The sequence below is a fragment of the Hippocampus zosterae genome, chromosome 1, assembly GCF_025434085.1.
Source record: "Hippocampus zosterae strain Florida chromosome 1, ASM2543408v3, whole genome shotgun sequence".
Lineage (NCBI taxonomy): Eukaryota > Metazoa > Chordata > Actinopteri > Syngnathiformes > Syngnathidae > Hippocampus > Hippocampus zosterae.
Genome location: NC_067451.1, coordinates 4,447,830 through 4,470,000, shown reverse-complemented (window position 1 = coordinate 4,470,000; position 22,171 = coordinate 4,447,830). Strand labels below are relative to the sequence as shown.

The 22,171-nt window shown below is 50.3% G+C and overlaps 3 protein-coding genes across 8 annotated transcripts in view; 2 read left to right on the top strand and 1 right to left on the bottom strand.

Annotated features, from left to right (window-relative positions):
• The window catches only part of LOC127602718 (lysine-specific demethylase 6B-like), a 14,239-nt gene extending 3,043 nt beyond the window's left edge, over window positions 1–11,196 (top strand). For all 3 annotated transcript variants that reach the window (XM_052069055.1, XM_052069063.1, XM_052069048.1), the window contains exons 8-20: window positions 1–324; window positions 1,089–4,105; window positions 4,203–4,329; window positions 4,513–4,618; window positions 4,720–4,925; window positions 4,999–5,126; window positions 7,136–7,204; window positions 7,288–7,436; window positions 7,519–7,633; window positions 8,607–8,794; window positions 8,901–9,042; window positions 9,286–9,412; window positions 9,650–11,196. The exon at window positions 1–324 is cut by the window's left edge and continues 180 nt beyond it. In XM_052069055.1, the coding sequence (XP_051925015.1) occupies window positions 1–324; window positions 1,089–4,105; window positions 4,203–4,329; window positions 4,513–4,618; window positions 4,720–4,925; window positions 4,999–5,126; window positions 7,136–7,204; window positions 7,288–7,436; window positions 7,519–7,633; window positions 8,607–8,794; window positions 8,901–9,042; window positions 9,286–9,412; window positions 9,650–9,961 (5,010 nt within the window). In that variant the 3' untranslated portion in view covers window positions 9,962–11,196. The remainder of the gene's footprint in view (window positions 325–1,088; window positions 4,106–4,202; window positions 4,330–4,512; window positions 4,619–4,719; window positions 4,926–4,998; window positions 5,127–7,135; window positions 7,205–7,287; window positions 7,437–7,518; window positions 7,634–8,606; window positions 8,795–8,900; window positions 9,043–9,285; window positions 9,413–9,649) is intronic.
• Window positions 11,197–12,248: 1,052 nt separating this feature from the next.
• On the top strand, window positions 12,249–16,889 carry tmem88b (transmembrane protein 88 b). The gene is made up of 3 exons (XM_052062678.1): window positions 12,249–12,486; window positions 14,411–14,788; window positions 16,376–16,889. The coding sequence occupies exons 1-3, from the start codon at window positions 12,295–12,297 to the stop codon at window positions 16,655–16,657; spliced, it is 852 nt and encodes a 283-aa protein (XP_051918638.1). The 5' UTR covers window positions 12,249–12,294; the 3' UTR covers window positions 16,658–16,889.
• A 2,353-nt stretch (window positions 16,890–19,242) lies between these two features.
• col4a6 (collagen, type IV, alpha 6) overlaps window positions 19,243–22,171 on the bottom strand; it is a 67,102-nt gene continuing 64,173 nt past the window's right edge. For all 4 annotated transcript variants that reach the window (XM_052062272.1, XM_052062284.1, XM_052062293.1 and 1 more), the window contains 4 exons: window positions 21,919–22,110; window positions 21,681–21,852; window positions 21,476–21,590; window positions 19,243–21,092 (listed from right to left, as the gene is read on the bottom strand). In XM_052062272.1, coding sequence (XP_051918232.1) covers window positions 20,832–21,092; window positions 21,476–21,590; window positions 21,681–21,852; window positions 21,919–22,110 — 740 coding nt within the window. In that variant the 3' untranslated portion in view covers window positions 19,243–20,831. The remainder of the gene's footprint in view (window positions 21,093–21,475; window positions 21,591–21,680; window positions 21,853–21,918; window positions 22,111–22,171) is intronic.

The following is a 22,171-nucleotide window of genomic DNA, read 5'->3' as shown; positions in this document are numbered from 1 at the left end:
AGCCCCGTTTCCAAACTGGGGGCAGCTCCTCCCTGCCAGGGCATGGAGCCCCACAGCCATAGAGGCCCTCTCATTGCGGCGCCAGCCTCCGCCAGAGGGGACAGAGATCAGCATCGGCACGTCCAGTCTTCACCAGCAAAACCCCCAGCCAGCAGCAGCAGCAGCAGCAGTGTGCCTTACAGCCACTTTCAGCCTCACCCAGGACTAGGGCAGCGCGGCCCCCCCGCGCCTCCGCCACCTCCGACCAGTGTCACCTCAGTACCTCAGCAGAGTGGGCCCTATGACGTGTGGAGGTACCAGACTAGGCCCAGCAACCACCCCCTGGTGAGTTGTGGACTTGAGTAACACCGGATGGTTGGCTTGGGCCATCTTGGGCAAAATTGGGGGCAAAAAAATAGTTAATTTGACTTGCTCAGGGAGGAGTCAATTTCAATACAGTCAAACCTCGGTTTTCGAACGTCTCGGTTTTCGACCAAATATTTCAAGTTCTTTTATGCCTCGGATTATGACCCAAAATCGGTTCTCGGACAAACTGAGCGCACTTGAATGCGCCACTCGACTCCTCTTGCCTTCCTGACACGAGGAAGTGACGCTTCAATAAAGATTTTTTTTTTAAAGAGCATGGTTTCGGTTTTCGAACAGCCTTCCGGAATGGATTATGGTTGAAAACCGAGGTATGATTGTAGCTGAATAACTCTGCTTATTGGCGACAGGAGCAAACAAACATTTTTGACTCGTGTAAACATTTTTGAAATTCCAGAAACAAAAATCTTCATAACAGATCGTCTCTCCAGTGCGGCAATTTAGGAGTCACAAGAAGGAGTCATGCAACGTCACTGATGCGTCACTTCTTTTCAACTCTGGTCGGGGTCAATTCGGCGCATTGGGAACGTCATTGTTTGCCTTCCAGTCCCATCACTTCAAACTTACATTTTTTTTCGCTTGCGATACTTTCCCAAATTTTTCATAGTGAAAATCGTCAAACCTTCTTTTCAATTGTTAGAGGGGCGAACGTGCGATTTCGTAAACCGCAGCCAAAGTGTTTACATGTGACGATCGCCGCTAATAATGTTCATGTCGTGCCTCAGGATTCCGGCTTCTCCAGACCTCCAGAACTGATACCTCATCACCAGCAGAGCCACAATCAGGGTCCAGACAGTCAGCATCAACCCCACATCAGCCCGCCCCCCGTCATCTCCACTCGCACCCCCGTCATCACCCCGAATCGTTCCTCCTGCTCCGTCGCTGGCTATGGCAACCGCCACGGCTCGGACGGCGGTTGCCAGGTGAACGGCGCCAATAGGAACCAGCGAAGTGAGCCGGCACCCCAAAGCACCACCGGAGGTCCCCACAGATGCCCCCCCGGCCCTCCGCCGAATGCCGGCCAGTCTCGCCACGAGGTACGAGGAAGACCTCAAGAAAGCGGTCCCCTCAAGGCCGACAAGGCGAAGACCTCCTTCTATCCTCAGCCTCAGGTGGCGCAGGTCCCCGCGTGTTCTACGTCGTCGTCTTTGTTCTCCTCAGGGCTCCCCGGGACGGGGGACGGCGTCATTATGAGCGGGGCGTCGAAACCCGCTCCCAGTTCTCCTCCCGTGTACTTCCAATCTTCCGGCCACCGGCAGGCGCAGACGCAGGCGCCGACGCAGGCGTACTGCCAGCGGCAGGTCCACCCGGTTCCCGCTTCGGCCCCTCAGTCCATCGTGGAGGCGCTGGACAAGCTGGACGCGGAGCTGGAGGGCCACATGCGAGCCGAGGAGAGGAGGAGGAAGGACAGGGAGGACGAAGAGCGGCGCAAGAGAGAGTCGGAGATGAAGCGAAAGCACGAGGAGGAGAGGAAGAGGAGGGAGGAGCAAAAGAGGGAGGAGGAGAGGAAGAAGAGAGAGGCGGAGCAAAGGGAGGAGGAGGAGCGGCGTCGGCGGAGGAGGGAGTGGGAGGAGCAAGAGAGGAAGAGGAGGGAGGCGGAGACGCGGCAGGAGGAGGAAAGGAAGAAGAGGGAATGGGAGAAGGAAGAGCGCAAGAGGAGAGAGTGGGAAAGGCAAGCGGAGGAGAAGAGGAGGCGAGAAGAGGAGAGGATGCTGAGGGAAAGGAAGGAAGAGGAGGAGAAGAAGAGGAGGAGGAGGGAGGAGCAGGAGCAGGAGGAGGAACACGTGCGGGAGAAGGCTCAAGAGCAGACCGCCATGGAGAGTCTGGAAAGACTTCTGTGTGGCAACGCCGCCCCGGACGCCCGGCCGCCGGCCCCTGCGGCCCCTGCGGCCCCCGCCTCCTCGCGGGCCTCGCCCCCCTACCCGTGGCTGAGCCGCGGCGGCGCTTCGCTCCAGGGGAGCGTCCACGCCGCACCCCCGGAAAGGTCGCGACCGCCTCCGCTCACGCCGCAGACGGACTACGCCCGGGAGAAGCAGAGGCAGCGGGAGATGTGGGGCGGCCCCCCCGCGACGCACATGACCTCAGGGACGCGCCGGCCGCTCTACGCCGGCAAGCCCCCCGCCATGCAGGCTGCGCCCAAACAGTCCAAAGACCCTCCAACCGGCTCTCTGCCCGCGCTCCGAGAGCCCCCCAAGCTCTATCAGGCGTTTCCCAGAGAGAACCCGCCGGCCCCCCCTGCGCCCCCGCCCCCGCCCGCCCTGCGCGCTGACAGCTCTCCGTTCGAGGAGGAGCCTTCGGAGTTGTCCACGTTGCTCCCCGACGGCCTCGCCAACATCATGGCCATGCTGGATGAATCCATCAAAAAGGAGGAGGAGATGTACAGCGGGGGGCTCCTGGAAGCGTTCGCGCCCGGCGTCCCCCCCGTCAAGAATTACCTTTGCGCCCCCGACCTCCTGCCGGCGCTCAAGCATCAGGAAGACTTCGGAGCCGACCCCCACGCCAGCCCGCCCGTGCTCAGCCGCCAAGGCTCGCTGGCCTCCCCTTGCAGCTGCACGTCTTCTCTTCCCGAGGAGGCGGAGGAAGAGGAAGAGGAAGAGGAAGATTACCTCGGAAGCTTCCCCCAAAACGCCGGCGCCGGAGCGGCCAAGAGCACCTACCGCCACAGCGACCTGGCCAAACTTTACGGTCTTCCCGAGCAGGCCAAAAGCGAGGAGGACGAGGAGGACGAGGATTGCCAGACCCCGTCGTGTTCCCCCCCGCCTCAGAGACCCCACCTCCACCAAACCGACGTCAACAGCGCCTTCAAGTCTCGGGCGGCGGGCACGGAGAGCCAGAAATACGCCTACCGAGGCGGACCTTTCGGGAGACCCCCGCCGTCGGCGCTGCTCGGCGTCAAATATTCCTCGTCGCTCTCGCTGGGACCCGATATTTGCCGGCAACAGCGCGGCGGCTCGCCGGCGTCCGAATCGGCCAACGCTCCTTTCAGTCCGGCGGTACCTCCCCCGAAGCCCTCGCCCCCGCCCCCTCCGCTCGAAAGCGAGAAGCCGAAGGCGGAGACGGCGCCCACCGTCGCGCTTTACCACGCCGTCAAGGAGGAGCGACGTTTGACGACCATCTCCGAGTCGTCCCTGGCAGAGCTGACCGACCAACCGGATCAACCCGTGCGCCGCGCCAAAGCCGAGGACGGGCGGGTGAAGGAGCGACGCAAGGACAGGGAGCGGGAAAAAGAGAAGAAGAGGAAACACGGTCACGGCCGCCAGCAGGACGACGCGAGGGAGAGGAAGAAGCGGCGAGACAAGAGGGAGGAGACCAGCTTCTCCTCGTCTTCCTCGTCGTCTTCCGGCGGCGGCCGCAGGCGGCACAAGGAGGGCAAAGGTCACAAGGACAAGAAGGACCGACGGATACTGTGCGACCTCAACCTCCAGAGCAAGGAGGGAAAGGCCCGCGGTCATCACGACTCGGAGAAAAAGAAACGCAGGGACGCGTCCGGCGCCGCCTCCGCCGGCGAGGGCGAGCGCGCGGAGTGGAGCTCGAAGAAAAACGGCGACTCGGGCTCGTCGCTGGACTTGCTGAAGCTCAAGGCGCTGTCGGACGGGCCCCCCAAGGAGCTGAAAATACGACTGATCAAAGTGGAGAGCGGCGACCGAGAGACCTTCATCGCCTCCGAGGTGGAGGACAAGAGGATCCCCCTGGGGGAGATCAGCATCCAGAACACGGCCGCCGAAATCATCCGATCTTGCAAGTGAGTGCGTCGCACGGGACTGCGGCCGACGGGCCTTTCCACGCGAACGTTTCCCACCGACGCTCGCTCGACAACCGCGCAATTTATTTTGTCCCAGGGGGGCCAGAGTGAAAGGGAAGTTCAGGGAGTCCTTCTTGCTGCCGGCCTTCTCCGTCAAGCCAACCATGACGTCGGAGGAGCCGATTCCGAGGGAGAAACTCAACCCTCCCACGCCCAGCATTTACGTAAGACGATGAAGGCGCTCGCCCCCCCCGTTCGGCAATTTAGGACGTCCTAGCCGTGGCTCGATCAAAACGAAATTTAACACGCAAGATAGCTTCAGAGACGCCGCCACTCGAATGAAATTGAAAACAAACACCCCCCCAAAAAAGTGTCACGATTCATTTTTTTTTCGTTTGTCTGTGCAGTTGGAGAGCAAAAGGGACGCCTTCTCTCCCGTGCTGCTGCAGTTCTGCACAGACCCAAAGAATCCCGTCACGGTCATCCGGGGACTGGCAGGATCTCTGCGGATCAGTAAGTTTGTACTCGGCGCGTCCGATGTTTTTCCCTCCACGATCACACACGACGTCTAACATACCCCCCGGCGCCATCCCCCGCCCCCTTTCGTTTGTCAGACTTGGGCCTGTTTTCCACCAAGTCTCTGGTGGAGGCCAACGCGGAGCAGGCGGTGGAGGTGAGGACTCAGGTCCAGCAGCCGGCGGACGAGAACTGGGACCCCAGCGGGACGGGTCAGACGTGGCCCTGTGAAAGCAGCCGTTCCCACACCACCATCGCCAAGTACGCTCAGTACCAGGCGTCCAGCTTCCAGGAAAGCCTGCAGGTAAGGTGCAGCGCCGCGGCCGACCACCGGGGGAGCTGCGAACGCATTGCGACCGTGCCGGCACGTGTGATAGGAGGAGAAAGGCAGCGATGAGGAGGAAGAGGATGACGACGACAACGACGACGAAGAAGAAGATGACAAGAAGCCGCCCGGCAACGCGGAAACCCCAACCAAGGACAACGCCGCAAAAGAAAATGGCAGGTAAGGTCATAAAACACGGCGTCTCTATAAGTTGGGTGCTTCAGGAGCGCGGTCCACGTGTTTATACAGTAATCCCTCGTTTATCGCGGTTCATTTTGTATTTATATTGCACTTAATTGAACGGTGTTTGTTTGTTTTTTTCTACTTTCTTCTTTCTACATACATTCTTGCTGCTGGAGGCTGTAAGTTTCCCCAGTGTGGGATAAATAAAGGATATCTTAATCTTAATGGGGACCAAAACCACCCGCGATAAACGAAAATCCGCGAAGTAGCGACCTATTAACATATACTGTATATAAAAAAAAATTGCCCCACGTGGGCCTTTGCGCTTGAGCAGAGCGCACTAACACACACACACACACACACACACACACACACACACACACACACACACAAACGCACACACACACAAACGCACACACACACACACGCCAGCGATCCCGGGGTCTGATTAGTCAATTAAGGTTGTTTAGACAATTAAGGATTGAGAGACCTGCTTTTCTTCTTATAGGTCTCTCTCTCTCTCTCTCTCTCTCTCTCTCTCTCTCAGCAACACACATACACTCACCTGCGTGCCCATGCGTGCGCACACACTAGCACACATAGTAAACAACACTTCGACACTGATTTTTGCGGACTTCAAAAAAAAAATTATGAAAAAAAACCCGCGATGCAGCGCCGAGATAAACGAACCGCGAAATAGCGAGGGATCACTGTATATCATTGTGAGAAGGTGAAGTGGGAAAACCGCAGATTTGTTTGCATTCTTTTAGTAATCTGCTTACTGGTTTATGTTTACGCCACACTTGTTTGGCCGAACGGTGTGAAGTTGAAGCGAGCCCATATTTAATAACTTAACAACTCTAATTGAAGAGGATAATTAAACAGTTTAATTTGAATTCATTGTTTCATTCGCGGCGGCCCGGTAGTCCAGTGGTTAGCACGTGGGCTTCACAGTGCAGAGGTACCGGGTTCGATTCCAGCTCCGGCCTCCCTGTGTGGAGTTTGCATGTTCTCCCCGGGCCTGCGTGGGTTTTCTCCGGGTGCTCCGGTTTCCTCCCACATTCCAAAAATATGCGTGTCAGGCTGATTGGACGCTCTAAATTGTCCCTAGGTGTGAGTATGAGTGCGGATGGTTGTTCGTCTCTGTGTGCCCTGCGATTGGCTGGCAACCGATTCAGGGTGTCCCCCGCCTACTGCCCGAAGACAGCTGGGATAGGCTCCAGCAGCCCCCGCGACCCTAGTGAGGATCAAGCGGCTCGGAAGATGAATGAATGAATGATGAATGAATGAATGTTTCATTCGCCTTTATTTTAGCCTGAGCGTCACCGAATGGAACAAAACCTTCATGTGGTAGAAATCTGAGATTGTTTATTGTAATGCAGGCGAATGTGTGGAGAAAAAAAAGATGTGCGAAGAGGATCTTAAAAAAAAATTCACATTAAATTGCAATTGCAATAGAGTGGGACCTCTGCTTACAAACGTCTCTTCATACGAAATGTTGAAGTTACAAAACGCCTCAACAGGAAAATATTGCCTCCTGTTACGAAAAAAATGTCAAGATATGAAAAGTAAAACTACAACACGGGCTGCTACTCACAGCTCCGAGTTTCCTGAACGCAACATATTTATAGCTGCTCTGCCATTGGCTATTACCGAGCATCATCCTGGCATCCCATTGGCTAAGAGGGACTTCTTGGATTTTTAAATTATGCACAACTCTCATTTATTGTGCAATAATTGTAACATGTATTTGGTACATATTTTTATGCATTTTTATGCTTTAGAAAAACATTTATGTCTGAATTTTGGGAGGGCTTGGAACGGATTAGGGCATTTACATGCAAAAGGGGTCCCTACTTATAAAATGTTCTAGTTATGAATTTTCTTCCAGAACCAAGTAATTTCGTAAGTCAAGGCACCACTGCATTGAGTTAAAAAACAAAACATCAAATTATTTTTCTTCTGCACCGCCCACCCAATATTCAATGGTGTCACATTCCCCACAGTGGCGAGCAGAAACCAGCAGGGAAGATCATTAAATTTGGCACCAATATCGACCTGTCGGACCCCAAGAGGTAAGCGCCGTTGCCGCTCAGTCTCGGCCGAGCCGCCGGAGCTCCTCCCCCCCCAACGGACGACAACTTTGTTTATCCTTCAGGTGGAAACCGCAACTACAAGAACTCCAAAAGCTGCCTGCGTTCATGCGTGTGGCATCCAGTGGGAACATGCTGAGCCACGTGGGACACACCATCCTGGGGATGAACACCGTCCAGCTCTACATGAAGGTGCCGGGGAGCCGGACGCCGGGTAAGCCCTTTGCGACCGATCCACATTTGCGACCGATCAGCGGCGCGTAACTGACTCAAGTACGTCGTTGCGCGTGCCGCAGGCCATCAGGAGAACAACAACTTCTGCTCGGTGAACATCAACATCGGCCCCGGAGACTGCGAGTGGTTCTCTGTGCACGAGAACTACTGGCAGGCCATCAACGACTTCTGTGAAAAGTGAGTAGGCTCGGAAGGCGCCCATTTGAAGAACGGATTGCGTTCGGTTCTCGCCGGGTCGGGATGGGAATCGAAAAAAGTCATTCCGTTGCCAGGTGTCGTTCCAAATTTGTGTTGCTTGTTTTCTCCACTCCTGAAACGACAATTTCTTTCGTCATGATATTCGGATGTCTTCCTACTTATTTTTGATTGAGTCAGGTCACATTTATTTCTTTTGCCCTTAACGACAAACGCTCTCAAAGGGCTTCACACACCCGGCAGTTGACAAGTATTCACGACCTCCCCTGACCTTAACCCCCAGGAGGGCAAGAAAAAAGTCCCAAAACCTCATTTGAGGGGGGGAAAAAAAATTAAGACCTTGAGAAGGGGCCGCAGATGGGAGAATCCCCCCTGACCGGGCTGCAATGGATGTCGAGTGGGCAGCATTTGACACAATATTGCTCTACAATGTTAGTTAGAATGACATAAAAAAGGGGCTTGGGAGGGGCTGGGCCCCCCTGTGAATGGCCCAGTTGGTCCACGAAGAAATCTTCCTAGCAGCGCCTCTGAGCGGTCCACCCGGCTCTCGGTGTAAAATCATGTCCATAACAATTTTTTTTTTGTCTTACATTTTGTTTTTGTTACCTCATTCACTCCCAAAGACGTTTTTAAACGTCTTTTCAGACTTGGTCCAGAATTGGCTTGTTATTAAATGAGTTAATTAAAACGTAATGTAAAAATTCGAACCCGCAACCTACACAGCACTGCTGAGTGAACTTAAATAATGTTAATGTTTTGTTTAAAAAATGTGTATAACAATGTGTATAACAAAAGTGTATGTTCCTATTCTGGGAAACTCACAAGGACTGCTGAGGTTGTGAGCAAAAGAGCCCCCCCTCCCAAAAAAACCCCCCAAAACCTTTAGAGTTTCTCTTCAATTTGCCACGCCTGGATTCAGAGTGCCGAGTCATGTCGTCGATTGTATTTGCCGCAGGCACGGGGTGGACTACCTGACGGGCTCCTGGTGGCCCGTGTTGGAGGACCTCTACAACGCCAACATCCCGGTGTACCGTTTCATCCAGAGACCGGGAGACCTGGTGTGGATCAACGCCGGGACCGTTCACTGGGTTCAGGCCGTGGGCTGGTGCAACAACATCGCCTGGAATGTGGGACCCCTGAACGGTAAGAGCACATGGAAACGCGGCGAAAGACCTCTTGGAGACGAAGCGACGCGTGCTCAGAGCAGCCATGTGTGCTCAGAGCAGCCGTGTGTGTGTCCTCCCCGTAGCGTACCAGTACCAGCTGGCCCTGGAAAGGTTTGAGTGGAACGAAGTGAAGAAGGTCAAGTCCATCGTCCCCATGATTCACGTGTCGTGGAACGTGGCCCGCACGCTCAAGATCACGGACCCAGACACCTACAAGATGATCAAGTGAGGATTGCTTTCAGAGTTTGTCACTAGCTCATTTAATTTTACTGGTGATGATTTGTACAATTTTTATCAAGTTGCTTTGACAATTTGTGGGTTTTATTGTTTGTTTGTTTTTTTGAGACATGAACAGATCAAAGTCATGTAATGTTCTGAGTAAAATGCGTTTAATGGCTGAATTTGAAGAGGCGTAGACGGGCTGTACATGGTGATGATTTTTATTTTTCTCGCCGCGTTGCTTTGCAGGCACTGCCTGCTACAGTCCATGAAGCGCATCCAGATCCTGCGTGACCAGCTGGTGGCTCAGGGCAAGAAGATCTCCTACCAGGGCCGAGTCAAGGACGAGCCTGCCTACTACTGCAACGAGTGTGACGTAAGTAGCCTTGATGGGGTGCTTGCTCCCTCTGGAGGCCATCCCGGCAAACTACAAGCACAATAATGAATAGCAATGATGAGCTCCACCTGCCGGCCTAAGTTCAGTAGCCTACACTCCATGGGTGGACTGGACGGGTGGTACAGTAGCCCCCCCCGACCCCCCTCGATAAAGGGGTAAGGGGGGGGGGGGGGTAAAGGGGTCCTATAATGGCTCCGTGTCTGTTTTTCGCTGCAGCTGGAGGTGTTCAATTTGCTGTTTGTGACGAGCGAGAGCAGCAGCAGGAAGACGTACGTGGTCCACTGCGAAGACTGCGCCCGCGAGCGCACCCCCAACCTGAACAACGTGGTGGTGCTGGAGCAATACTCCATGGAGGAGCTCACCGGCACATACGATTCCTTCAGCCTGGTACGCCGAGCCCCCCCCACCGCCCCACCGTCCGCTACGTTTTGTCGCTTGTGCTTTCTCTTACCACGACTCATCTTTCCTCTCTTCCAGGCCTCCTCTTCATCCTCCTCTTCCTCCTCCTCCTCCTCCTCGTCACGGTGACAGGAGTCCCCTCCTGCGTGTCGCCAGCCACAACCAAAACTCCTGCGAGTCAGGACAAAAGAAAAGAAAAAGAAAAAAAAAAAAAAAGAACACTTTCAACGTTGATTCTCGAAGGTAGTTGACTGGGTTTGTTGACTCCCTTTTACTGTTTACAGATCAAGACGCAGCAGTTTACGCCTCTCGGATGGTGCTTTGTGAAACGACTCGTTTTTTTTTCTTTTCTTATCTTTGTTGTCTTGAATACTGAATACATTTGTATATGCTGTTTGGTTTTGAAATTAAAAAAAAAATAATAATTTATTGGTTTTCTTAAAACTAGATTCGCCTAGATATATATACCACATTGGCCTTGTCACTTGTATTTAGAAAAGAGGAAATGGAAAAAAAAATACTAATAAGAGAGATTATGGAGTTTTTTTTTTTTTTTTTTTTGCTAAAGCATTAAGAATTTTGAAATGTACAATTGTTTGGAATGCTTCAAGACATACGGGTTTTCAGATTTTTTTTTTTTTTAGGGCTGGGGTTCTTTTTATCTTTGCTATCATTATTTGATTTGACATGGAAACGATGACTATTCAAAGTTGTTTTGTCGTCATTTGGTTGGTGCTCGCCTGCTTGTTTTGTTCCAGTATGTCCGCGTCCTCTTGGAGAGGGGAAATTGTACATTTAATTTAAAAAAAAAAAACATTCCCTCTATTTATTGGACAACAACATTTGCCACCCTAAAAAACAAAACAGGGCTTTCCCCTCATTTTCATGCTGTCCTTTGATGATAGTTTTGCCCCCCCCCCACCCCCTTTCCCCACCTCTGATGTATATGAAAAGATCTAACGCCACGTTTTCCTGTAGACTAAAAACTCACTGCTCACGTAGAATTTGTATGATCATCCTTTTTGGGGGGGGGCAGGGTGGGGCGGGGGGGGGGGGTATTTTTAGAAGGAACTTCATTGATTTTATTCTATAATCTGACGAGGATGACGATGGGATAGATGGTGCTAAAAATTGTCTGTTTGTTTTCATCAGAATTCTATTTTTCCTGTTGCAATATGACCATTTTCCTTCTTTGTGCTCATCTATTTATAAATGCACTGTGTAGAAAGTTCGTACTTACACACACACACACACACACACACACACACACACACATGCACCAAACTGAGCCAGACTTGTCTTAAAACACTTTGTGAACTTGTGTGACATTATTCTGACTATTAATAAAACCGAGACAAATTGTATACCCCGGCTGGTAACTCTCTCATAAACACGACAAAAGCAGGATGGACTTTGTCGTGTCGACTTGAGGAAGGACGTTGCACAAGTGGCAACGGGTCACAGGACGGGAACGGACGGGAACTTCCTGTCATTGACACGCTTTGGGAGTCATGTGATTAAAAAAAATGCAGACGAACCAATTAACTAGTGGCCACTTGATTAGGTACAACTACAGGTTGCGACATGCAATTTGCCCCATGCACTTAGCAAGGTCGCGACCCCAACACCTTGAAAATGCATCACCTGTTCGCATAGTCCGCCGGCGTGGCCGCTTTAGAGTGCCTCATTGTCCGCCACGGGTGTTTGTACGCCACAGCGAGAAAAGTGAAAGCACAAGGAGTCGGGGGGTGGGGGGGGGGGGGAATATAAAGCGCTGATTTGTGAGGAAGCATGCGCTCCATGGCTTTGGGTTGACTGGCATTTTTAGAGTGCCTCGTTGTTGTGACATGGGAAACGCCCACGTGGGATTTCATAAGCAGAGATATTTTCGCCGTTCGAACATGTAGTTGTGTGTAAAAAAAACAGCTGAAAGTAAAACAAACTTTTTTTTCATCCAAAATATACTTTGCATTGTCTCAAAAATATGAAGCTTGTTTTCTTACCATACGACTACATGATGACTTTGGATAAATACTCTTTTGGTGTTGTTGTTGTTGTTTTTTTTCAATACACCTTAGAAACCTGCAACCCAAGTAGGAGATCGATTGTCTCCCTTCATCGTACTTTTCCGCTAAACTTGAAACTATCGACCTCATTACTCCGATATCGACATTATCGATATCTGGATCGACGTCTCCCACACATCGCTGGCCTCAAGCGCCATTCAAGAACAGAGACATTCTTCGGAGACGCTCGGACACCCATCCCCCATGAAAACACAGGCGTGGGGTGAAAGGGGGTGCAACGCATGCCCTGGATAGGAGAGGAGGAATGCATGTGCTTGAGGGGAGTTGCATGGGGGAGGAGGGCTGGGCTGGGCCGGGTGGGGGGGCTGATAAGCCTTGTGGGTGGGGAGAAAGTGGAGGGAGGACCGGTCCAGACAGCACTGTGGACTCAATTAGATGAGTCAAGACAAAGAACGGCTGCGGCTGGGAGAAAAACTGCAAAGGAACATCGAGCACGGCGGGAAATTCATGAGCAAAGAATTTTTCCCCACCAAGAAACTCAGGTGGACTCCCGAGCGGGAAAGCAGCAACGACCTGGAGGAGCAGCAAGAGGTTCATCAGGCGCCTCACGCAGCAACAACAACAAACGTAAGTGGAGTCCGCCACACGACTGTGATTTACCTTTTGCATGTCGCCGAGGCCGGCGTTTCCCCAAACTTTGATCCAAACCTTTATCACGCCGAGGCGCATATTTTACATCAGCAAAAAAATCTTGACGACACACAACCGATACAGGAGTCAGATTAAAAAGTGGAATGCTTGCCAAACGCGCTTAACCTCATCTTCGTCGATATTATTTTGAGTGTATTTACAAAAGGCATCTTGTCTTGCTAATATAAATTACTACGTGTGTAGATATCGACAAAATGAGAAGCGGTCATTAATTAAAATAATACACGTGCACAAAATGACAACAATCATCAACTCAGATCAGCTTTTCCTAGTCAGGACTCCCAAATATGTTGATAATTACGAGGTAATAATAATATTCGCTGCGATGGACAATGATCCAGAGAATACAACCAATACATACTAGCAATTCATTCATTCATCTCCCTAACCGCTTGATCCTCACTAGGGTCGCGGGGGGTGTTGGAGCCTATCCCAGCTGTCTCCGGGCAGTAGGCGGGGGACACCCTGAATCGGTTGCCAGCCAATCGCAGGGCACACAGAGACGAACAACCATCCACGCTCACACTCACACCTAGGGGCAATTTGGAGTGTTCAATCAGCCTGCCACGCATGTTTTTGGAATGTGGGAGGAAACCGGAGCACCCGGAGAAAACCCACGCAGGCCCGGGGAGAACATGCAAACTCCACACAGGGAGGCCGGAGCTGGAATCGAACCCGGTACCTCTGCACTGTGAAGCCGACATGCTAACCACTGGACTACCGGGCCGCCCTACATACTAGCAATGAAACGATAAAGGGCAAATCTTGGCCCGCTTCCCTCCACCGTGCAGCTAACAAGGATTAGAACCACTTGTAAATTATGCTAGTCTCTCTATTTTTTTAAGAATAAAAACAGTTGAGGGCGGCCCGGTAGTCCAGTGGTTAGCACGTCGGCTTCACAGTGCAGAGGTACCGGGTTCGATTCCAGCTCCGGCCTCCCTGTGTGGAGTTTGCATGTTCTCCCCGGGCCTACGTGGGTTTTCTCCGGGTGCTCCGGTTTCCTCCCACATTCCAAAAGCATGCGTGGCAGGCTGATTGAACACACTAAATTGTCCCTAGGTGTGAGTGTGAGTGCGAATGGTTGTTCGTTTCTGTGTGCCCTGCGATTGGCTGGCAACCGATTTAGGGTGTCCCCCACCTACTGCCCGAAGACAGCTGGGATAGGCTCCAGCACCACCCGCCCTAGTGAGGATCAAGCGGCTCGGAAGATGAATGAAAACAGTTGACAGAGAGATTGGAAAAGTCACTAAAAATAGCGAAAAAGTCGCTAAGTTGGCAACACTTCAGATATCAGTCTTGCTCGTACTAGCGTCCAAACGTGTGCGCTTAAAAAGCATAACTTTGAAATGAAGAGCGATACCTATTTTTTTACGTCTGACTTTGACTACATGCGGTCACTGTGAGGGCCGGTCAGAGACTGTGTGTGGGCCGGATTTGTCCCCCGTGCCGTACTTTGGCCAGTCATAATCCAGTGAAAGAGCACTTCAATGTCTCTTTACGTAGCTAGCATAGACGGTTGAAAAAAGATAGACGATCTGTCGTGAACAAAACGGTGGAGGCAAAACGGTGGAGGCCCATCTTAAGTAACTTGCTTGTTTTTTTATTGAAGAAAAAGCCCATCTGTCGTATATCAAAACATCAACGTACACGAATACACTGTGAGCTGCGCTAGCTTTCATTTCTCAACAACATACACAACAATTAGCTGCAGCGTGATAATCATGGACGTCATGCTTGGCAACGAACCTAAAAGTGAACCCCCCCTCCACCCCCCCCCCCAAAAAAAATAAACCGCTGCTTTTTCCCCTCATCCCCTCATAACGCCGTTTCTTTCTCACAGTCCAACATGAGTATAACTGGCACTCTGGAAAAGGGGGCACATCATCAGGTCCTGGACCTTTCTGAGGAGCTGCCGCCTCACCATCACCCTCACGGCAACCACCAGTCACTCACCTCCAGTCCCGCGGTGGTAGGAGGTGGGGAGACACCCTCCCGCGTGGTGGTGCCCCCGCCTTACTCGGCAGCCGAGAGCGGGGCGGGCGGCGAAGCCCAGCTGGAGCTGCGGGGGTCCCTAGACTGTTGGGCCTGCTCGGTGCTGGTGACGGCTCAGAACTTGGTCATCGCTGCTGTCAACGCCTGCCTGGCCGGGCTGGTGTTCGGTAGCATCTTGACGCCGGCCATCGTCATGGTGGTCTTCGGTTTCCTCTGCCACTCCACGGTAAGTGGGAGGGGTGACTCATTTCCAGACTATGGATTAAAGTTCATGTAAAGCGCCCCCCCCCCAAAAAAAACTGTATATTTGACATGCAATGCAGAGAAGAGTGAGTGTTGTTTAGAACCACGACAAACTTAAATGATTTAAAAAATGGCCAATTACATAAAATTTGGGTTGAGAGCCATGAATTTTCTGCGCCGCAACAACGAGGCACTCTATCAATCGTATGCCAGCGTGAACGCCCTGTCCACAGGTTGGCTGTCGTGTCCGACTTCTATCCTTTTTTTTGTTTTCCCTCATTCCGCCACCTTTCCTCCGTAACATGCATTAACCCCCCCCTGCCCCCCCCCCCAAAAAAAATCTGTAAAACTGAAAATGTCACCTCACACAACTAGTGTGTAATTCTCGCATGTTTTCAGCGCATATCTGCATTCATTCACAGGGTCTTGAAGTATTTTTCAGAGACAGGATGTGCCCGGTCGCTGATGACGAGTGGAATTTTCTCATCACATGCATAACAAAATCTTCGAAAGGATTCTGGAGAACAGACCAAGAGGCCACTAAGCATTAGTCAAGACGGTCCAATAAGTGATCACGGTTCAGTGACTTTGAATACAATGGTCTTTAACGAGCGGATTTTTCTTCTACGTTGCTCTATCCTCTTATAATGAGACTTCATGTGACAGCAGCTTAGTGGGGGATTAATGGCGGACTTGGCAAGATAGAAAAAAGTTGGGGTGGAGGTTATCATCAGGGTACCAAGTGGTGACGTTCCCCTTGTTCCTCTCCACCCTTGAAATACTTTTTTTTTTCTCAGTTAGTTGAGCACCGCGTTGGCGGCCCGGTAGGCCAGTGGTTAGCACGTCGGCTTCACAGTGCAGAGGTACCGGGTTCGATTCCAGCTCCGGCCTCCCTGTGTGGAGCCTGCGTGGGTTTTCTCCGGGTGCTCCAGTTTCCTCCCACATTCCAAAAACATGCATGGCAGGCTGATTGAACACTCTAAATTGTCCCTAGGTGTGAGTGTGAGCATGGTTGGTTGTTTGTCTCTGTGTGCCCTGCGATTGGCTGGCAACCGATTCAGGGTGTCCCCTGCCTACTGCCCAGAGACAGCTGGGATAGGCTCCAGCACCCCCCGCGACCCTAGTGAGGATCAAGCGGCTCGGAAGATGAATGAATGAATGAATGAATAGTTGAGCACCAAAAAGACCAACAGCACACTCAAACAGCGTTTCTTGATATGACCTCCGGACATTCCTCAGAACCCCCGCATCTGACCGCCTCGCGTGTTTTGACTCTCCCGCCGTGAGAAGCGTTGTGATCGCCGATCCTGCCCCCCTGCCCCAGGGCTGATTGATGCCTCACGTCGACTCTCGGCATTCTCCTCCTCTGTCACGTCACAAGGCGATGAGGATGACTCAGTCCTGCCGTCTCCTCTCAACCTCCCTCTTTCGTTTACTCTCACCGCCGTTGACCTTTGGCTTGAGTGAGCAAAACTTTCAGTTTCGGTTTTCTTCCGGATTTTCATAGTTGACGGCCTCATGTCCCACTCGTCAGTGCTGTGACTCATGTATACCGTCTCCACTCTGTAAGGTGCTCCCCAACGGGACTAGCCCCTACTGCTCCGATCTGCTGACGGATGGGGGCTGCGTGGCTCTGCTGGTGGTGGGCTTCCTTCTGGTGACCCCTCTGCTGGTGCTGGCGTTGGCCGCCTACTGCCGTCTGGCCAGACATCTCCAGCTGGGCTTGTGCTTCATCCCGTACAGCCGGGCTGTGTACAAGAACCTGCCGGCCACTCAACACCGCGGGCTGGGGGGTTGCTGCGGGGGTCAGGACGGGGTGGCCGGCGGAGGCAAGGGAAAGGTCTGGGTATGAAAGTTTTTTTGTTTTTTTCATAAATATGAGGAGTGAATATGTTTACATGAATACCTTGTCAGCTCCTCATCGGTGTACAGTATTTGTTCAATTGCTTTATCAGGAGTCATATACTCCCACTGCATGCGTTTTGTATTGTATACGTGTCCCTATCAGGGTGCATTGACAATAAACAATATTCATCCCAAAAAAAGACGTTGTCAATCAATCAATAAATGAAACTTTAACTATTGGACTGGATAAACTTTATTGTCAAATGTACTGTATGTAAAACATACAGCACAGATGAAATTTCATCTGCACACACCTGAAAATAGACAACATAAAATGTGAAAGAGAAGCAGATGATGAATATTTAATATACAATACCATGTATAGTAAAGCAGGCATCCCGGTAGTCCACTGGTTAGCACATCGGCTTCACAGTGCAGAGGTACCGGGTTCGATTCCAGCTCCGGCCTCCATGTGTGGAGTTTGCATGTTCTCCCCGGGCCTGCGTGGGTTTTCTCCGGGTACTCCAGTTTCCTCCCACATTCCAAAAACATGCATGGCAGGCTGATTGAACACTCTAAAAAATTGTCCCTAGGTGTGAGTGTGAGCGTGGATGGTTGTTCGTCTCTGTGTGCCCTGTGATTGGCTGGCAACCAATTCAGGGTGTCACCCGCCTACTGCCCGAAGACAGCTGCTCCAGCACCCCCCGCGACCCTAGTGAGGATCAAGCGGCTCGGAAGATGAATGAATGAATGAATGTATAGTAAAGCGTTTTTTGTGTTTTAAAAAACGACCATCTATAGAAAAACGTTTTTTCCGAAAAAAACGACCATGTGTAAAGGCATTTTTGCCGAAAAAAACGATCATTATTAGGAAGGTGTTTTTAGCCGAAAAGAACAACCATGTATAGTAAGGCATTTTTAGCCGAAAAAAGCGACCATGTATAGGAAGGCGTTTGTCATGATTCGGTTTGGGACCAACAGGTGGCACTATAGGGCTCCCCCTGCAGCTGCACACCTGTTGGTCATTAGGTAATTAGTGCTAAAAGTACTCCCAGGCCGACCACTCATTGCCGGGTCATTGTTGCTTTTTGCTGCTATCATGTTTGTTTGTTTGTTTGTCATGTTTCTGGTCTTGTTCCTGTTATTGATAGTTTTGAGCTTCAGTCATGGTTTTTGTTTGCTACTTTGGACTTTGTTTGTTTCGGATTTAGTTTTCTGTTTTATCAATACACTTCTTCAAATACACCCTGCTCCTCCCTCCTGCCTGCTTTTTGGGGTCCTACACCACCGAGCAACGTGACAGCGTTTTTAGCCGAAAAAAGACGACCATGTGTTGGAAAGCGTTTTTTGCCGAAAAATGCGACCATGTATAGTCAGGCGTTTTTTGCCGAAAAAAACGACCATGTAAAGGAAGGCGTTTTTAGCTGAAAAGAACAACCATGTATAGTAAGGCGTTTTTTTGTCGAAAAAAACGACCATTATTAGGAAGGCGTTTTTAGCCGAAAAGAACAACCATGTAAAGCAAGGTGCTTTTTTGCCAAAAAAAAATGACCATGTATAGAAAGACGTTTTTAGCCGAAATGAACAACCATGTATAAGGTTATGTGTAAGGCGTTTTTGGCCCCCCCAAAAATGACCATGTATAGTAAGCCGTTTTTAGCCGAAAACCCCCCCACCATGTATAGTAAAGCGTTTTTAGCCGAAAAAAATGACCATGTATCGTAAAGCGTTTTTTGCTGAAAAAAACGACCATGTTTAGGAAGGCCTTTTTAGCCGAAAAAAAACCACCATGTATAGCAAGGCGTTTTTAGCCGAAAAAAATGACAGTGTATCGTAAAACGTTTGTTGCTGAAAAAAACGCCCATGCTTGGGGAGCCGTTTTTAGACGAAAAGAACAACCATGTATTATAGCAAGGTGTTTTTTGCCGAAAAAAACGACCATGTATAGCAAGGCGTTTGAGCCTAAAAAACGACCATGTCTAGGACGGTGTTTTTTGCCGAAAAATACGACCATGTATCGTAAAGCGTTTTTTGCTGAAAAAAACGACCATGTTTAGGAAGGCGTTTTTAGCCGAAAAAAATGACCATGTATAGGACGGTGTTTTTTGCCGAAAAAAACCGACCATGTGTTGGAAGGCGTTTTTTGCCGAAAAAAACGACCATGTAAAGGAAGGCGTTTTTAGCTGAAAAGAACAACCATGTATAGTAAGGCGTTTTTTGCCGAAAAAAAATGACCATGTACAGTAAGGCTTTTTTAGCCGAAAAACTGACCATGTATAGTAAGGCCTTTTCTTTCCGAAAAAAAAAGCATGTGCTCAGCGTGCACTCCCTACCAAGCCACCTCCCTTTCTCTTCTGGTCTACCTCTCTGAGCCCGGCAGCTGAGCCACTGCCAAACCTTGCTTCATACACGTGAAAAAGAGAGAGTGACATAGAGAGAGCGAGAGAGAGAGAGAGAGAGAGACAGAGAGAGAGAGAGAGAGAAAGAAAATGACAGAGTCTAATGTTCACTTCAAAGAGCCGACTTTTTGTACCGACTCATTCGCGACCGACACATCACTAGTGAGCAGAGGAAAGTAGACAGTACATCTCATTTGATTTTCTTTGGTTCCGGTCCTCTTTGAGGAAAACCACATTTTTATTTTCCCATCACTGCTGACACCGGATGCATAACATATTCAATCGATCATCAGAGTGAATACACAGTTTGTTTTCCAATAGCACATTTTTCCTTTATGCACATGTACATGACATCCTTCCCTCCTATTCCAGTAAATAAAAACAAGGGATAGTATCATGATTCAGGTGACATAATTACATTTTAGATTACAAAAAGACAGCGCCCTAGACATGGGATCATAGTGGTTTCCAAGTCCCAAAGCTTTCACCATTGAGGGATGTTTTTTTTAAAATTTGGATTTATATTTGTCGATTTGAGAATTCAGCAGTCCATCCAAAAGCACAAACTATTATCCCATCCAAAGATACTTGCAAAAATATCTAGAAAGGAAAAAAAAGCACTAAAAGCATTTGTGAGCGGCGGAAATGCAGGGGAATTCAGTAAAAACTATGTACAGCAATAATTAACATTCTATCAGACACGTGTATGTTTTGTTGGATTACTCAGGAAGCACGAGAAAGTGAAAGCAAAAGGATTTTTTTTAAAGTCTGGAAGTGGTTTGGTCTGCCATATTTATTCCAAAACATTGTCAGTGCAAAATATATGAAACGTGGCCTCATTCAAGTCATCCAGAAGTGCTGGTGGTTAGCCGTGTGAGAGAATTTGTGGAAAAGTGCCGCTTTGATTTCTGCAGCACCGAGTAGCACCGGGATGAAGAACAAAAACAACAGACGCGCCGACGAAAAAAAACAAAAACGGTCAAAGTTTAAAAGTGAAGTGTTGTAAACGTAACAAGAAGCTGTGTCGTGACATTTGTTGTCTTAAAAAAACTGCAGGCGGCAGCCCGGCAGAAAAGAATTAGGGGCACACTTCTCCGAAATAATACTGTCACCACACTTGAGTGAAAATTCAGGATTAATTGTTTTCGCGTCTGATGAAAGCATGCATATGGTACACGTGAATGTTAGCCAGTTGTAAAAAAAAAAAAAGGAAAAAAAAAAGAAAAGCTTGTAGAAACGGTTCAACTTTTCCTATGTTTATATTACCAAATATTTTTTTTGTTCGTTTTTTTTTTTTTTCCACATGGGCAACGGTTAAATCAGGTCAGACGCAAATTCATATTTTAAGAAGCAATCGGCATCCAATAAGTGATGCCGAGGCCGCGCAGCGCACGCGGCGCCGAGCTTTGCGGAAGGGTCGGCACGCTCTGAGGTAGCCGAGAATGATTTCCACCCCCAAAACGATGCTCACGGGAGCAAAGACATAGACAACACCAAACACATAGCACCATTGTCAGTGATAATCCAGAGGAGAGCAGAACCCGCCTCTCATCATTTCATCCCTCACGCTAACCCCCTCGCCCCCCCCCCCCAACCCCCTCCACGATCAGCCAATCATTCTGAAAGGGGATGACAAGAAAAAAACTATTGGCAAGCAGAGGAGGCTCATTTTCAGTCACATGTTCTTGCTTTTATAGATTTCTTTTCCTATCATCTCATCCATCCATCAATTGATCTTCCTTTGCTATCCCCCCCCCCCCCCCCCCGCCCCCTATTTGTCGCCTACAAGAGCTTGCTGCACACTTGGCAGCGGCTGACTTTGGAGCGCTCTTGGCCTCCCTTCAAGGTCTCCTGCTCTGGCGAGTAGACAAACTCGCGGTTGGGATCCACCGTGGTCAGCCAGAAGCTGTACTTGTTGGCGAAGTAATGGCACGAACCCTTGGCGCCATTGCACTCGATGAACGGCGTCGCCCGGAAATCCTCCAGGCAGGAGCCGGGGGACACCAGGGATTGCCCGCCGCCTTCGGCTCCGGCTGCTGTGTGCTGAAAAAAAAAACATTGTTGGTATCCCATGAATCTTTGCAGATAAAGAAAAGTTCGTTGGTAAAATCTTTGTGTGTCTGGGAGGAAGGAAATTTAGCTCGGGTCGTTAGCGGAAGCGGCGGAGTCTTTACCGTATTTGCATGTTTTCTTGCTACGCTGAATAAACTCATCTAAGATGCCACAAGATGGCAGCGAAAGGGAAACTTGGTCGTTGGAGGAACATGTTCAATAACTTTGCATAGCCCGGGTTGTTAGCATAAGTTCCGGGGAGTCATCACGACATAAATGTTGTTTTTTTCTGAAATAATTTGGAAGCTGCTTAATTTTACGGATAATGGGGAAATAAGACAACATGCAAAAAACAAAAATCGGGTACAATTTACCATGAGGAAGGAGTAGCCTATCCAGAGACTCCTCCAGCCCGGGGGGCAGTTGGGGATGGTCAAGTCCTGACTGTGGACCGCCACAGCTTGAGATGGCGCTTCGCACACCGAACACCTGGAAGCCCCCCCCAAAATATACGTTTCAAATGTAAAGCAGAAGGAGTGGCGAATTCTACACACGCAGAGCTAGAAAAGCACTGGAAACCTGCTGATGTAGGGCCGAATCTGACTGTGGACCACGGGCATCATGGGAATGGGCGCGGTGGTGGAGAGCCAGTAAGATTTGTCGTTGCGGCTGGCGTAGTAGCACACTTCGTTGGGTGAACAGTAGAGGAAGGGGATGGTGCTGAACCTGGGGAGGCAGGACCCCGGCTGACCTGGAGAAATAATGACCAGACGTGTCGTTCGCAGCGAGCTTCAACTCATTGTGCGCGTTTTCATACCGAGGTCCTGGTTGTGCGCCTTCTCTTGGCCCTCCACGTAAAGCAAACTGTAGCCATCCCACAGTTTGGCCATGCCCTGAGGACACATGGGAACCTGCGCGCTCTGACTGTGCTTCACCAAAGTGTAGCCGATACTGATGCTGCGCCCCACCGAGCCGGAATTACCGGGCCGACCAATGGCACCGGGAAGGCCTGAGAAAGGACGCGCAAAGCGATGATTTCATGTATCTCTTGCACAAAGGGAGGAAAATCG

Coding starts and splice junctions, on each gene's coding strand:
- tmem88b (XM_052062678.1), top strand. CDS start 12,295: ATGAGTCAAGACAAAGAACGGCTGCGGCTGGGAGAAAAACTGCAAAGG. Junction 12,487..14,410: donor ACGCAGCAACAACAACAAAC/GTAAGTGGAGTC, acceptor TCTTTCTCACAG/TCCAACATGAGTATAACTGG. Junction 14,789..16,375: donor GTTTCCTCTGCCACTCCACG/GTAAGTGGGAGG, acceptor CCACTCTGTAAG/GTGCTCCCCAACGGGACTAG.